Raw genomic sequence first — 16460 nt, 5'->3', positions numbered from 1 at the left:
AAGACTGTAGCAGAACCCCACAGAGAGGTGTGGCACTCAGCTGTGGATCCGAGCAGTGGAGCATGTGAGATACACACACACCCATACCTCTCTCCACTTCCACCCAGGCTGGGAGGTAAACTCTGCAGATGAACTTCTGAACTCTGCGGGGCTTCACTGACCAAGGAGAGAGAGAGAGAGAGCGCGTGTGTGTGTGTGACTATTGGGTTGCTGGACTTAAGACCCTGAGGGGAAAAGGACACTGCCAAACTTACTTGGGGGTGGGTCTTTTGCTCATGGTTGGTGTTATGAATCCTGTTTGTGGTGTTTCCCCAACATAATGCCGCATTGTTTCTCTCCATTATTAAAAGGCTTTTGCTACACTCAGACTCTGTGCTTGCGAGAGGGGAAGTATTGCCTCTTAGAGGTACCCAGGGGGGGTGGTATGTACTGAACCCGGCCCTTGTTGCTGCCAACTCTGATAGGCAGAAGGGTTACACACAAAAGGGCATAAAAGTGAACCCTGTGTGAAACTTGCCACCAAATGACCACCTAATTTTAGAGAAAAACCAGGGAGCTCAGACCACATTTTACAGTGGTGCAACCCGCACTGTATAGGTCACTGCCAGGAACCTCCCTAGTGACTTATTCATTTATTCAGTCAGGTTTTTCCTGACAAAATATAGAGCATAATTCCAGTTATCCAAATTCCTTGTTATCTGATTCCACAGGATGTCTCTCATTTAGGCCCTATGTTAATCACACACCAATAACTTCTCAATTACCTCTTATTGCCTGTTAGTACTAATCAATGGCTTTGTATTTGTGTAGCAGTTCTGAGTGGTTACTTGCTGATACCGATATCGAAGCCCATTTCAGCAGCAACGGCAACTTGGCAGGATATTATTGAAAAGAAAAAGATCTGTATTGAATCTAAAGCAGAAATTGTATAGTAAGAGCTACATCATTCAGAATTAAATTATGTCCACTGTGGTTTTAATGCAATTTTGGTGTTTTAATAAACTCAGTGGTTTTTTTTTTTACTCTTTAATAAAGTGCAAAGTATTACACAAACTTCAGCATTACTGCCTTTATTCCCCAAATTTTTATATCAGTGAAACTGAAGCTCAAAATAGCACTTCTGTTTATCCAACTGCTCGGTTATCTGAACATTTTGGATGTCTCCAGGCCACTCAGATAAGTGTGAGTATACTGTAAGAGATCCCTGCCCCAAACTGCCACAATCCAAATTAGACACAACACAACAAGGGTTGGCAATAAGCAAAGAGTGTGGCAGGAGGGACAGGGAGGCTGAGGCCAGCCCTACACTACAGACCTATAGAACTATGTTGTGAAAAATCTACAGCCCTGAGCAACTGACCTAACCTCCCATGTAGATAGTGCTATGTTGACGGAAGAGTTTCTCTCATTGACATAGCCACTGCCTCTCCGGTCAGCAAAGTAGCATCTTCACTAACATGGTACAGCAGTACAGCTTCACCAGTGCAACTGTAGCACTGTACATGAAGACAAGCCCTGAGTGTTAAACAAAGGATCTGCAAGGGGACAGCGTATGGAATGGAGACCACAGTGAAACTCTAGATTTTTAACTTTCTACAGTTGGTTTCTTGATAGCAGACATCCTCATACAACTGCATTCGGGATCCTCTCACTCCTTCTTGTGCTGCTCTCTGGGAGCTCCGGAGAAAGGAAGAGTAAGAGACATTTCTTGTAACCTTTATCCCAGTGGCTAGAGCAATGTTTCTCAAATGTGGCCACCATGGCCACACAGGGCAACCAGGGGCTTTTCGTGCGGCTACAGTGGGGGCAGTGGGCAGTGATGGGGGGGCAAAGCATCAGTCTCTCCCCAGCCCTCCTTGTTGCGCCGCCCTGCACCACCTCTGGAGAGAGATGGGGCACAACACTGCAGAACAAAGTGAGTTCTTGACACAGGCTGGCGGGGAGGAGGGTTGGGTGGCAGGCTCCAGAAGCAGGACTTCAGGAACCTGGCCATGTGACCCCGTGTAACGATGCTGGTTCTGGTGGGACCCAACTGAGAGTGCCAATTCAGGACAAATTGCTTAAAGCAGGGCAGTTACAGCCCAAGGCTGGGGTTTCTGTGCACACGAAGACAAACCAAACCAGCCAGACAGAGAAGACTTTGGTTTTACCCCACTGGCTAACCACAAGTCACATAAGCAATTCTCTTAGACACTCCAGTTTCCCAGTATCACCACCAGTGCCACTCGTTATGGGGACAGATGGTTATGAAAACCAATACCCCTGTAAAAGAAAAAAGGTTCTCTCGATCCCAAAGGACCAAGCCCCAGACCCAGGTCAATATACAAATCAGATCTTACCCACAAATCACGCTATTGCCAAACCTTTAGATTTTAGATTCTAAAGGATTATTCATAAAAGGAAAAAGATACAGATGAGAGCTAGAACTGGTTAAATGGAATCAATTACATACAGTAATGGCAAAGTTCTTGGTTCAGGCTTGCAGCAGTGATAGAATAAACTGCAGGTTCAAATAAAGTCTCTGGAGAACATCCACAGCTGGGACGGGTCTTTCAGTCCCCGGTTCAAAGCTTCAGTGTAGCAAAGTCCCTCCAGAGGTAGGAAGCAGGATTGAAGACAAGATGGAGGAGCTGCAGCAGCTTTTTATATTCTCTTGCCATGTAGTCTTTCTTTCTTTGTCCCAAAGACAAGCTGTCCATCATACGGCATGGAAAAACCGCAGAGTTCTCTCCATAGGCATGTCCCTGCACACCTTGCTGAGTCAGAAGGCACGTCTGCCTTCTCTCAATGGGTCAATTGTATAGCTGATGGTCCTTAATGGGCCATCAAGCAGGCTAGGTAGACCTGACACCAACTTGTCTGGGGTGTCACCCAGAAGCATAGCATAAGTTTGAAATACAGACTATATAGAGCCAATACTTATAACGTTAAATACAAAAATGATACATGCATACAGTTCTCATAATCATAATCAGCAAACCATAACCTTGTCTTAGACACCTTATTTGACCCCCTTTATGCAAGATTTGGTGCCACTATGGGACCTTGGTTGCAACCATATTCTATATGGTCCCAGTTCAAGTCAATAATGTGACACCCCGGGTTCCAATCTCAGGGCAGTGGGTATTGACCCCCCTGGCTCTGGCCATGCGGCCCTGGTCTCCAGTTGCGGGGCTTCAGCCTCCGGCCCCTGGTTCCAGCTGCGTGGCAGCAGGCGCTGGCTCCCGGCTCCAGTCCCGGGTTCCAGCCATGCAGTGGCAGGCGCTGGCCACAGGCACTGAACCCCAACCCCAGCTGGATGGCAGTGGGCTCCAAGCAGGGGCTTTGGGCGCCAACCCCTTGCTCTGGCCACAGGGCAGCAGATGCAGACTCCCAGCTCTGGCATCAGAGCTTCAGTCGGCCTCTGGCCCGCAGTTCTGGCCATGCAGTGGTGGGCGCTGGCCCCAGGCTCCAGCTGTGCGAACCAAGCCCCTGGCACTGATCCCCTGCAGCAGCTGCATGGCAGCAGGCACCAACCCACAGCTCTGTTCCTGGGCTCCGGCCACATGGTGGCAGGAACTGGCCCCAGGTGCCAATCCCTGGCCCTGGTCATGCAGCAGTGAGTGCTGGCTACAGCCTCGCAGTAGTGGGTGCTGACTCTTGGCTCCAACCACACACTCCTGGGCTCCAGCATCCAGCTCCAGGCTCTGGGCCTGCGGCCTCAGGCACTAGTCCTGGGCGCTGACCCACAGCTCCAGCTGCGTGGCAGCGGGCTCCAATGCCTGGCTCCAGCGAAGAGGTTCCTGTCCCCAGTTCTGGGTTCTGGCCACGGGTACTGAGCTCCAGCTCTGGCTGCACGGCAGCAGACATCAGGCCCGGGCTCTGGCCATGAAACAGTGGGGCTCATCACCCACCCCTATCGCCCCCACTGCCTCCCCCAGCCCCGCATCCATCCCACCATCGCCTCTGGCTCCTGTTGCCTCCCACTTCCCCCCCCATCCAGAGCTTAATGGGTCCTGGGACTTGCTAAGAAAAGTGATCTTAACGAACATGCAAGTATCACTTTTTACAGCAGACTTACTAGCTATCTGTGAAAAGTGATACTTCTATGTTTGTTAATATCACTTATCACTTTTTGCAGCCTCCCAGGTAGCTACTAAGTGTGCTGTGATATACAAGTATCACAGACAGACAATATTTTTCATAGCAAGCCCCAGTCTAAGCCCTGGGTGGGGGGACCAAAGAGGGAGGCATCATTATTTTTGTTATTGAGTCTGCCAAAAAACCCTACAAATATACATTACAATGATTTGGATGTGAATCTGTCTATATTTAATTGTTTTTCCTAAAGTTCATTAAGTATTTTAGGGAAAAGGCATCAAGGAGGCCACCAGTGCGAGTTGGTGGTCGCACTCTGAGGCCACTAAAAAAATTGTTGTGAGAACCCCTGGGCTCCGGCACTCACTTGGTATATGGGACACCCACGCTCAAGTCCCCCCTCTGCCTGATGTGTAAAAGGCAGGGTGAATAAAAACAAATGGTTTCTTTACAAAAATGATTTTTATGTAAATCAGTGGTTTTATTTAAATCTGATATTTTTATTTACATAATTTTCTTTAAAAATAAATCTATTTAAAATTATATTTGAAAGTTTAATAACCCACATGAAAGCTTAATCTTACCATAACCTATTAAAATAATTTAAAATTTTTAAAGTATTCAGCAGTTTAACATTGTTTGCTGCCAAAGTTTTAAAGTCAAACCACTGAACTGGTGGAAGCCACTGTCTGAGTACCTGGAACCAGATTTTTTAGAAGTGGGGAAATAGCTTTTGACAGTACTAGTCTCTTCTGCAGTTTATTCCACCAGCTAATTTCAATGACTAGTTTAATCAAAGTTAAGAAACCAATTGGTAGTTGAAAAGGCAGGCAAGTTTGTTTTCCTCTTCCAAATCTATGAATAAAAATGAGGTATGACAGGATGAGATCTACTAATTGTAAATTCTTTGAAGCACATGATGACCAGAAACAATCAGTTCAATTCACTAATTGCAGATATTACTTTCTGTGTGTAATACATCCTTTGGTTTTAAATGCAAAACATGCTTTGATAAAATTATTTCCCCCTCCCCCTATATATCCAGCACATTTAAGGTAGTTTTATTTAACTAAACAACAACAGCAGCAAAAATGCTTTTTTTCGGTGCTTTTTTAAATTGAATTCCGATTTCCATCCAGTTAGAACTTGACACAAATCACAAGTAAAAAATCATATAGTAAATAAGAAATGCATCATTTACCATATTCTAACATAATAACAATATTAAAAACTAAGCTATATAATTGCTTAATTAACATCTTTCCTCCTGGTTAGCAAAAAAAGTTCCAAATGTAGAGTAAAGGCTATATTTAGTTGCAAATCAACTTGTTTTGTTACCCACACATGAGAATCAACCTCTCTTTAAAATTATATAAACTAAAAAATACAAATGCAAAACAAGATGAACATCAATTATTTAAATCAAGGATTTTTGCTTGCTGATTTAAGTTACTTAGATTTGAATCAATCAACCCTGGGAGAAGGGATTTCAGAATGGGTTTTGTAACTCTCTGGTGAGTTCCCTAACCACTGGACTTTAGATAGGCTTGGAAGGATTAGACTTTTATGGATGTGTTGATTTCATCATACACACCTAAACCAGCAAAAAAATATTTCTATCTATAATAATCAAAATGTACAGGTAAGCAAAGTAAGAAAACTGCAGCTTGAGAAATTAGAATTTCAGTTAAGGTGATTTACTCTGTATATTTTGGCACGTGATGCTGACAGTGTGTGTGTTAAGAGTTATAAAGCTTTAACTTTTTGAATCTCAGCATCTACTGTCATTAAATAATTACCCTAACCCTACCCCCGATTGTCTGACCCCCTATAATTTTGTGCAACTGTGAAAATTTATATTGATAAAAAAACTGAAAAAATACTTTATTTATGGTAATTTTGATAATATCAATGTTATTTTAAATAATAAAAACTGAATTCTCTTCTCTCTCTCTCTCTCTCTTACTCTCTAGCTGTAGAGTAATTCTTACACTCTCTCTGGGCCAATGGGTATTTAGTATATAGTGGAACAGCTTCAACAAAAAAGACTTAGAAAGCCCCATGCAAGAATACCTGGTAGCCCACAGGTTACTGCTGCCTCTTTCTCCTAGTGTTTCTAGAACCTTTTTAGGTGTGCCTGACTCCAGGAGAGGGTTCACAGCTCCAAACCCCAACCAGAGACAGAAACCTTTTGCCATCTCAGGGATAGGTGATTAAGTCCCTTTGAGGGGTGGGACTTAAACCACACGCCTCGTCTTGTCATTTTCTATTAGCTTGTTGCCCCGAATTTGAGGGTGTGTGTGTGCCCCAGATTTTGATTAAGCTAATTGCAACCAGCATTCAGACACCATGAATTAATAAAATAGACCACCACCTAGTTAAGGGTTAATTTGAACAAGCAGAGCTTCTGGAGGCATGTTCAAATATATTTCCAGACTTGCAGTCTCTGCTAATCAGAATGGGAGGAGGGGAGTAAAAGAATCAACAATTTAAGACTGAAAGAAAATAAGTGGATGGGAACCTTGGGTTTGGGGCTCCTTTGACATAGAAGCTTATTATGACTAAGAGCGTAAGGAATGTTTGTTGATAAGTAATTTGACATTAGGAGACGTGATGACCCAGTAGGGGTCACTATGATCTATGTGTTTTGTAAAAGTTAGTTATAAAAAGGACTACGTAATAGAGTGTACTTTGGAGCAGTCCTCTGAAGCTATCCTGAGAGGCATTTTTCCTGACAACTCACTCTCTGGCGGGGAAGCAACCGGCCATTGTTGAACTGCTGCAATTTACTCAATACCATCCCACATTTTTGGTAAATATTTGGGATGTTCTAAACCTATTCATTGTGTCTGTGTATGCTTAAATCGAATAAATTGTAGTTTTAGATAACAGAATGCTTACTTGTATTAATCTTTCATCAGCCAGAGCGCTATGTTCCCACTGATTTATTCCTGACACCGCTTGGAGTGAAACAGTTAAGTTACCACTGTTTTGGATTCTGAAAACCATGGGTAACAAGCTAGCTTAGGTGACTCCAGTTTAGCAAGATGGCTTTTGTGGATCCCATTCTTAGGTGCCCAACTCTCCCCATGCATTGTATGGGAGCCGGATGCCTAACTTTGGCTCTTGGATTCCAGTTGGTAGAAGGACACCCAAGAATAAGGTGCTGCAACACTCAGCATTGCAATGCCTAAGTCCCTTTGTGGATCTAGACCTTTGGGTCAGATTTTAAAATGTATTTAGGTGCTTAAAGATGCAGACAGGCACCCAGCAGGACTTGATTCCAGTACCAGTAGAAGTTAGGTGCCTAGGATCTTTTGAAAATCTGACTAGGTGCCTATCTGTATTTCTAGGTGCCTTTAAAATCTGACCCTAAGTCATTTAGGTGCTTTTGAAAACGTTACCCTTTGACTCTGTGTAGCATCAAGGCACAATAAAACTGGTGTTAAAACATAGAACCTCATCAAATCCACATTCCATATAACAAATGCAAGATAACATATAAACACCATGCAAAGAGAGGCCTTCAAGCCAGAAAGGAGAGTCAAACAGAGATATAAATTCAGTCCAAATCTCTTAAAAAAATACACATTACATATTATGCAGCCCAGTATTTTGCACAAAATTCACCCCTTGCCAGAGTTCTGATCTGCCACATTCATCTCAGTCAGGACTCCACAGCCTAGCTCTTGAGAGAGTAATGCAGGAGGGGAGGCCTAGGGAGCAGGGAAATTTACTGTTAAACCTGGCTACAAGCTCCCCTTCCTAGCACACTCTGGAACAAGGAGGTTCTGAGTGGGGTCACCTAGACAACCGCACAACAGCCATGGCCTGGGCAGCCTGACTGTCTGGAGAATAGAGTGAAACAGACATAATTGTAAGCAATCATTGTCAAAAATATTCAGGGACAAAAATGTTCTTCCAATGAACCTTTTCAGAGCTGTTGCTATGGGGGATGCGGATGGGGATAGTGATAGCAACAAAGAGTATTTCATTGTGATAGAATAAATTAGCAAAATTGTGGAATTTGGGGGTTACCACCACAGAATTTGGTGACATTGTTCTGCAGAGTACACAGGGACCTGTCAGTGAACTACAAACCCTGTTGAAACAAAAACAACAAGGAGTCCTAGTGGCACCTTAGAGACTAAAATTTATTTGGGCATAAGCTTTTGTGGGATAAAACCCACTTCATCAGATGCATGGAGTGGAAAATACAGTAGCAGATATATATACATAGTACATGAAAAGATGGGAGTTGCCTTACCAAGTGGAGGGTCAGTGCTAACAAGACAATTCAATTAACAGTAGAAAAATCACTTTTGTGGTGGTAATGAGGGTGGCCCATTTCAAACAGTTGACAAGAAGGTGTGAGTAACGGTAGGGAAAAATTAGTATGGGGAAATTAGTTTTTGTAATGACCCATCCATTCCCAGTCTTTATTCAGGCCTAATTAGATGGTGTCCAGTTTGCAAATTAATTCCAGTTCTGCAGTTTCTCGTTGGAGTCTGTTTTTGAAGTTTTTTTGTCAAATGCCGGTTTATAGAGCTTTCTGGTTGGTAAAGTGCCCGATAAAACAGCTGTTACTGTATAGGGTTTCGGACAAAGGAAACCTAGTTGCCAAGAATATTCTCCTAGAAACATATGTTGTGATGTCATTTCTATACGGTCTCAGTTTACCTGATTCATGTGTGAAGGCATGATTATTCACAGCTGAGAGCACTAACAATTCTTCAATTTAATATCTCTGTGAGTCTTTCTTACCCCACAATCATTCTTCCATGTTGATTTCCCCAATAGAAAACATCTGCTATAACAATAATCTCTTATTAGTTTCCCTAATCTATATATGCTTATGTCAGCATTTTATATATATGTTAAGGAGATGGTTTCCAAGAATATCTGGTGTTTTATAGACAAGAAGGTACCCTAGAGTTCTTAAATACAGCATCATAAATAAATTCCTAAATAGTGTTACTTATTGGTCAAGACCAGTGTTCTAGGCCTTAGAATTCAGACATACTCTTTGTTTAAGATAAAGATTCTAAAGAATAGTTAATATGTAAATTAATCAATATATACAGAAAGAAAGAACTAAAGGTATTATTATTTACTAACAGGTACTAAACAAAGTCCATTACTAGATCAAGACTGTAAAATTGTTAACAATGAAGCAGGAAAAAGTCAGATGTGTTCAGTAAATATTTCTGTTCTGTATTTGGAAAGAAGCAGGACAGTGTCCTGATATCAAGTAAAGTGATGAAATATTTTCCAGTTTAACCAAGGAGGATGTTGATCATCAATAACTAGGGATGAAAATTTTTAAATCAGCAAGCCCAGATAACTTGCACCCATAAGTCCTAACAGAGTTGGCTGAGATGTCTGGCCCTCTGATGTTAATTTTTAATCTATCTTTGAATATGGGGAAATTCTAGAAGACTAGAAGAGTACTAATGTTGTGCCTGTATTCAAAAAGGAAAAGCGAGATGACCTGGGTAAGTCTAAGTCAGTTACCCTGACTTCAATCCTCAGCAAAATCACGGGAAAGCTGAAAGTAAAGGACAAGATATAATTGATGCCACCTGATTCCATTGTTTGGTGAGACTGCAAATTTGGTTGATAAAGATAATTGTGTAGATGTTAAGCACCTTACAAAAGTCTAAGTATAAGACTTAGTACTGTGCAACATTCTGGTTAAACAGTTAGCATTATACAATCATAATAAAGCATGCATTATATGGATTAAGAACTGGCTAACTGACCGATCTCAAAAAGCAGTCGTCAATGTGGAATCATCACTGAATGGCGGTGTTTCTAGCAGGTTCCACAGGGATCAGTTTGAGACCCAGTGCTATTCAATATTTGTATCAATGATCAATATAAAAATCAAAGCTGATAAAATATCGCTGGCACAAAGATTAGCGAAGTGGTAAATGATGATGATAACAGGGCAGTCATGAGGAGCAATCTGGCCTCATTAGTAAACTGGGTCCAATCAAACAAAATGTGTTTTAATACAGCTAAATGTGAGGTCATTCTTCTAAGAGTAAAGAATGCAGGCCAAACCTACAGAATGGGGATTGTATCCTGGAAAGCAGTGACTGAAAAGATTATTGTGGACAAACAACTCAACATAAGCACACAGTGGGATGCTGTGGCAAAAAGGACTAATCTGATCCTTGGATGTATGTACAGGGTAGTAGTGAGAAAAAGTAGAGAGGTGATTTTACCTCTGCATATGCATTGGGGGGCAGATACTAGAAAACTGTGTCCAATTCAAGTATCCACATTTTTAAAAGAATGTTGGAAATTTGGAGAGGATGCAGAAAAGAGCCACAAAAATAATTTAAGGACTGGGAAAAATGCCTTCCAGTGATAGCACTCAATCTGTTTAGCTTATCAAAAAGAAGAATGAAAGGTGATTTGATTAGGATGTATATGTATGTTCAAGAGAAGAAAATAATAGATACTAAAGAGCTCTTTAATTCAGCAGTGAAAGGCATAACAAGAACCAATGCAGGCAAATTCAAATTAGAAATAAAGCACAAATCTTTAATAATGAGAATGATTAACCACTGGAACAAAATACCAAGGGAAGTGGTGGGTTCTCCAGCTCTTGATGTCTTCAACTCATAGCTGGATGCTTTTTTGGAAAACATACTTTAGTCAAATACAAATTAATAGGCTCAGTACAGGAGTAACTGGATTAAATCCTGTGCCCTGTGTTATGCACGGGGTCAGACTAGATGATCGAACAGTCATTTGTGGTTTTTAAATTTATGAATCATTATGTACCAGTCCTCCAGTTACAGTTTCATTTGCAAACTTTACCAGCAATGAGTTTATGGTTTCTTCTAAATCATTGATAAAGAGATTGGATCGTATTGGGCCAAGAACTGATCCCTGGGAAAACCCTAGAAACATTCCTTTAGGAGGATGATTCCCCATTTACATTTACTTTGGAGATATATCAGTTACCTAGTTTTTAATCCATGTAACAAGTGTTACATTAATTTTGAAGAGGGCTGAATTTGTAATCAGTGTTGTGCAGCACTAAGTCAAATGTCTTACAGAACTCTATTATGTCAACATCTTTGTCAACCCAACTTGTAATCTCATTGAAAAATTATATCAATATTGTTTGACAAGACCTATTTTCCACAAAGCCATGCTGAGCCCGGCTCTGCTGTCTGGATCTCAGTATGGAAGGGCATATTTATTGAAATCAAGTCTAATTTCTCTCTCTATGTTGCATTTTCTAGATTAATGAATTATGCCATTTACAATAGTATTAGAAAATACAGGGCCCCGTCCTGCAGTCCTCACTCAGGCAAAACTCTTTGATTTAAAGATCTGGTCCATAAATTAAAGAATTTTACTGCAAAAGCATTTAGCATTGCAACTCAAAGTTACATCTTTAAAAGTTACAATATATAAATCCTAAACTGTACCTGCTAGTACAGTGAATATTGCAGCAAAGGCGTTGAGCTTTAACCCATCAATGACTGTAGTGTAGTAGCACACTTCTATTGACATCAAAGTGGCTCCAGTTAGAAGCAAAATGATATAGAGTAGCTCCGCTACAATAGACAGCCACAGTACACCTGGAAAGACAAATCAATAGCATCGATATTATAAGCAGCCATTACAGACATTTAGTACATTTCTTTCTTCTTCATTTTTATTGTTTATAAAGCTTTAAATCAAGGGTCAAAATCTGTGAGGGTGCCCATGCAACTTCTGACTTTAAAGGTACTTAGATACCAAAGAGACATTCTATATTAGGCTTCATCTTAACAAATAAAGAAGAACTGATCGCAGAACTAAAAATTAATGGTAAGTAAGATACCAGTGATCACATTTATAACGTGCAAGCAGAATACAGGCCAGACCAGTAGTCAAGTTTGTGTGAAGGACATGAAGTGTCCAAGTGTTTTGTGTAAAGCCAACAGTGATGGGAGATTTGGTCTATTAGTGGTGGTCAGCAAACCACTTATAGTCTGCCTTGGTGGTGTCAAGCTTACTTCCTCCTGGATACGAAGGTGGCATTTGACCAGATCAGAGGCTGCAGGGATGTGGGAAGTTGAGGTTCATGATGGGTAGAACCAGAGATGGAAACTGTAGCTGGAGAAAAAGGGGCTTTGCTGGGTAGACTTATGTTCAGAATTGTTATAGACAAACTCTGCAAAGGGTAGGAGTTGTACCCAGTTGTCCTGGTGGAAATCCCCAATGTCTTGTTCTAAAATATCATTTATCTGTTCTGATTGCCCATCCATTTGGGCATCACAAGTAGTAGAGAGATGTAGGTCAACATCTAAGAGGCGGAAGAGCTCTTGCCAAAGGTGGGTGACAAACTCTGGTCTGTGGTCTGACGTGATATTGGAAGATAGCACATTCAACTTGCAAACATGGTCAAAGACAACATGGGCTGTCATTTCTGCAGTGGGAATCTTACAGGAGAGCACGAAGTGAGACATCTTGGATAGGAGGTCTACAGCTATGACTACGGTTCTGGAGTTAGGGAGCTCCAAAAGAAAATCCATTGCTATTGATTCCCAGGGTTGGGAAGAAATAGGTAGGGAGATCAAGTATCCCAGCAGCTCAGTATGGGGGACCTTAATACAGCATGGGAAACTTCGCATAAGTCAATGTATGATCTCACAGAGGTGTACAGTCTAGACTACCAAAAAGGTCACACAATCAGTTTTGTGGTCTTCCATGTACAAAATGGCTGTCCAGAGGGGAGTTGTGGCATAGTCAGAGAGTTGGAAGATGGGACGGGCCTCTGGGGGCATAAACACAGTATTTGAACAGAAGTAGACCATTTCTAACAGAGAAGCCTGAGACAGACTTGGCATTGTGCAACATCCATTGCGCAAAATGGTAGCTCTGTAGAGAGGATTTTACAAGGGATAAGAAGTCCATGTTCACTAATACATTGGTGAAATGGTGGGGCTTCAGGATGGTGGAGGGTTCAGATGGTCCTTCATTGCCATCAGGGTACCCCCCCTTGTGGGAGAATGCATCAGGCTTGCCATTGGCCTCCAGACCAATAATGCAGCATAAACTCTAGACAAGAAAAAACAAACAGACAGGGACCATTGGATTTGGCCTTCGCGGATCACAAGTGTTCTGGGTTTTTAAGATTGGTGAATACCTGGATGGGGAAATGTGCACCCTCCAAGAGGTGATGGCACTCTTCAAAGGTGGTCCTGATAACTAGCAGCTCTTGTCATAGATTTTGTAGTGCTGTTTTGTGGGACTTAGCTTTCTGGAGTAGAATGTTCATGGATGGAGAATGCTTGGTGACACTCTGCAGTTGCGACAGGGCTGCCCCCATGGCATAACTGGAAGTGTCTGTCTTGACAACAAAAGGCTGGGATGGGTTTAGGTGTTTCAATATAGGTGCAGAGATGAAGGCCTTCTTTAGTTGCTCAAGAGCCCATTGGGCCTCTGAGAGCCAGATGAATGTGGAATTCTTATGGAAGTTACGTAATGGGGGACACTACTTGGGAGATGAACCTCCAATAGAAGTTTGTGAATCTCAGGAAGCACTGTATGTCACAGGTGCTCTTTGGCAGGGCCCAGTCCACAATGGTGGTGTGGATACATAGTGATCTCAGTAGGCAAGATAACATAATCCAGGAAATCAATGGTGGTGCAGTCAAACTCACATTTTTCTGATTTGGCATATAAGCTATTTTTCCTGAGGCATTCCAGCACTTGTTGGACATGCTGGTCGTGCAGAGTCTAGTTTTCTAAGAAGAATAGGATGTCATCTAAGTAGAGATCAGAATGAACTGGTCTAATATATCTTTGAGGATATTATTCATGAAATACTGGAATGTGGCCATGGTTTTGGAGAGGCCAAAGGGCATAGCCAGGTTCTCATAGTGGCCATACCTGAGGCAGAAAGCTGTCTTCCACTCGTCACACTCCCGGATGCAGACCAAGTTGTATACACCATGCAGGTCAAGCTTGATGAAGATCTTTGCTGTACTGACCCATTCTAGGAGCTCATTGATCAACAGGAGAAGGTCAAACTGCATAATTTCCCGGTGGTCTCCTATCTTGACCTGGAGAGGTGCTGTGTTTTAGGAAACTGGCCAGAAGTCAGCATACTACCATCAATAGTCTCCACCTGCTCTGGGACACGCTTCCTCTGCCTGGGCAAATGATTGGCTCCAGCAAAGGTGAAGTCCATAAAGTTTCTGGACAACCCAGAGTTGATCAATGCAAGCAGGGTACAGCTTACTTCAGGTGTGGCTGGGACCCAGAGCTGGAAGGGGATCTGCTGGTGTGGTTGGTGGTGCTCCTAAGGTGCATGGGAAAATGTAGGCATCAGAGTGGATCCAGTTGGGGAATTTGCTCTCTGCATTAGGTCCAGCCATGACTCTTCTACTGGGGCTGGATCGAGTGGTTTTCTGGCACTGTAGCGGGTCTGGGATTGTGGGAGCACCTTGTGCTGAAGTGGCCACTTTCTCTGCAGCACAGGCAAGGCCATTTTGGCACCAGTAATCCTTCTGCTGGTCTGTGATGAACCCCCTGGTGCTGTTTGTTTGCATGTGATCAGGTCCAGAACTGGCTAAAGGACATGCATGGGGACCTTTGACACTAGGCTCGGAATGGTCAACATCCTGTTTCTTTTCCAGGCAATTCTCAAGCAGCTGGTTCTTGATTCTTATGCAAAGCTTGATGTAGGGTACCAACTCAGTGCAGAGGTGGGGGTGGGTAGGGTTGACCAGAGCCAGATCTTCCTTTACAACATCATTCAATCCCCAGTGAAAATTATAGATTTGGGCTGCTTCATTCCAAGCCATATCGGCATTCAGACTCCAGAAGTGGACTGTGTAGGTGGAGATAGGTCACTAACACTGGCGACGAACTATAGGGCTGCTTTGATGTTACAGACTTGGTTGGGGCCTGGAATATTAACAAGAAGAAGTACTCAAAATCAAGCATCATGTTGACCTGTTCCAGGATGCGTGAGGCCCACTCTAGGGCTTCTCTAGACAGTACATTGATAACAAGTCCCACCTTCATCTGATTGTGTGGGTGGCACTGGTAAATAAACCCTCAAAACATGTGGCAGTCACCGCCAAACCACTCCGGCAAGGGAATTTTTGAACTACGCTCCAGGGCTTCTACCATGGGTGGGCCAAAAGATCCTAGAGGAGTCTGAACCAGCACTTGGAGGGAAGCGTTCTCTAACTTTAGCTGGGCAGTTGGCTCTAGAGCTTCTGGAGTAGAGATGACATCTCTGGGGCTGCAGCACCCAGGTGCTCCATCTAGGCCTGGGATCCAGTACAGTGGAGTCTGTGCAAACTGTCAGGCTCTGGTTTGTAGGCAGTCAGGTCTGGTGGTTGGATCAGTGAGCAAGAACTGATACCAAGGGTTGAAGCTGAACGTAGGGTTGGGACCAGGCTGAGGGCAGCTCTGAAACTGGGGCCCAGGGACAGACTGTGGTCAGCATCCATAGACAAGCCAAATCAACATCATAGTCAGAACTTGATGCAGGCCAAAAGTCAAAGCTGGGTTGGAATCAGTGCAATGGTCTGGGGGTCAGGAGGCAGTTGTAGGGATGGAGGGGTCAGGAGTGGGTCAGGGCAGGCCATAGGCAAGGCTGAAGCAGGCGGGAACAAGAGTCAGGTGAGGCTAGGGGCAGGATGGAACAGGAACTGGTTCAAGAACAGGCTGGAAGCCTTGGGAGTCTGTGACACTGTAAGGCAGCAGGAGGGTTTCTGGCCAGGTAGTGCTGTTGCACAGACTAACTTGCAGCTCTGGTGGGGTGAGTGAAATACCTGAGCCTGGGGTCATCTGGCCCAGGGGCTACTCAGGGATAGGATGCTGCAGTATGCCTGAGAGCTGAGTCACTGCAGGCTCTGTTGGAGTAGGGAGCCATGTCAGGTGAGTGAGCAGCCCTGGTCTGGCTGTGGGTTTGCCTCAAAGCATAGGCGAGGGAAGAAGAAATCCTTTTTATTATTATTATTATGCATTTTTCTTTCCACATCCCACCAGCTTTAGTTCATTCTCCAACCCAGGAACTGCCAGACTGGATCAGACCCTAGACTCCTCTAGCCTAGTCTTCTGTCTTGGACAGTGGCTAGTACAGCTGCTGAAAAGGAAGGTGCAAGAAACCTTGTAATGGGCAGGTGTAGGATAATCTGCCTCCCTAGGAAGATTTCATCCTGATCCCTAATAGTTAAAGATAGGCTTAAGCCCTAAAGCAGTAGGCTGTATTTTCTTCTAGGGTTTTTTAAGCATTAACTAGTATTAGATTAAAAATCATATTAATTTATCCACTCAATTTATCTCCTTCAATGCATGGCAGAGATGATACTCAATGACTGAATATTTCTTTTTGTCCTCCTCATTTAGTCTAT

At 43.0% G+C, this 16460-nt stretch overlaps 1 protein-coding gene across 1 annotated transcript in view; it reads right to left on the bottom strand.

Moving 5' to 3' along the window:
* GSG1L2 (GSG1 like 2) overlaps positions 1-16460 on the bottom strand; it is a 74865-nt gene that overhangs the window by 36774 nt on the left and 21631 nt on the right. Inside the window, exon 3 of the mRNA XM_074970960.1 lies at positions 11529-11681. Within this exon, the coding sequence (XP_074827061.1) occupies positions 11529-11681 (153 nt within the window). The remainder of the gene's footprint in view (positions 1-11528; positions 11682-16460) is intronic.

This window comes from Natator depressus, chromosome 14, assembly GCF_965152275.1.
Source record: "Natator depressus isolate rNatDep1 chromosome 14, rNatDep2.hap1, whole genome shotgun sequence".
Classification (NCBI taxonomy): Eukaryota; Metazoa; Chordata; order Testudines; family Cheloniidae; genus Natator; species Natator depressus.
Note: the sequence above shows the minus strand (reverse complement) of the source record. Positions and strands in the feature narration are given on the sequence as shown.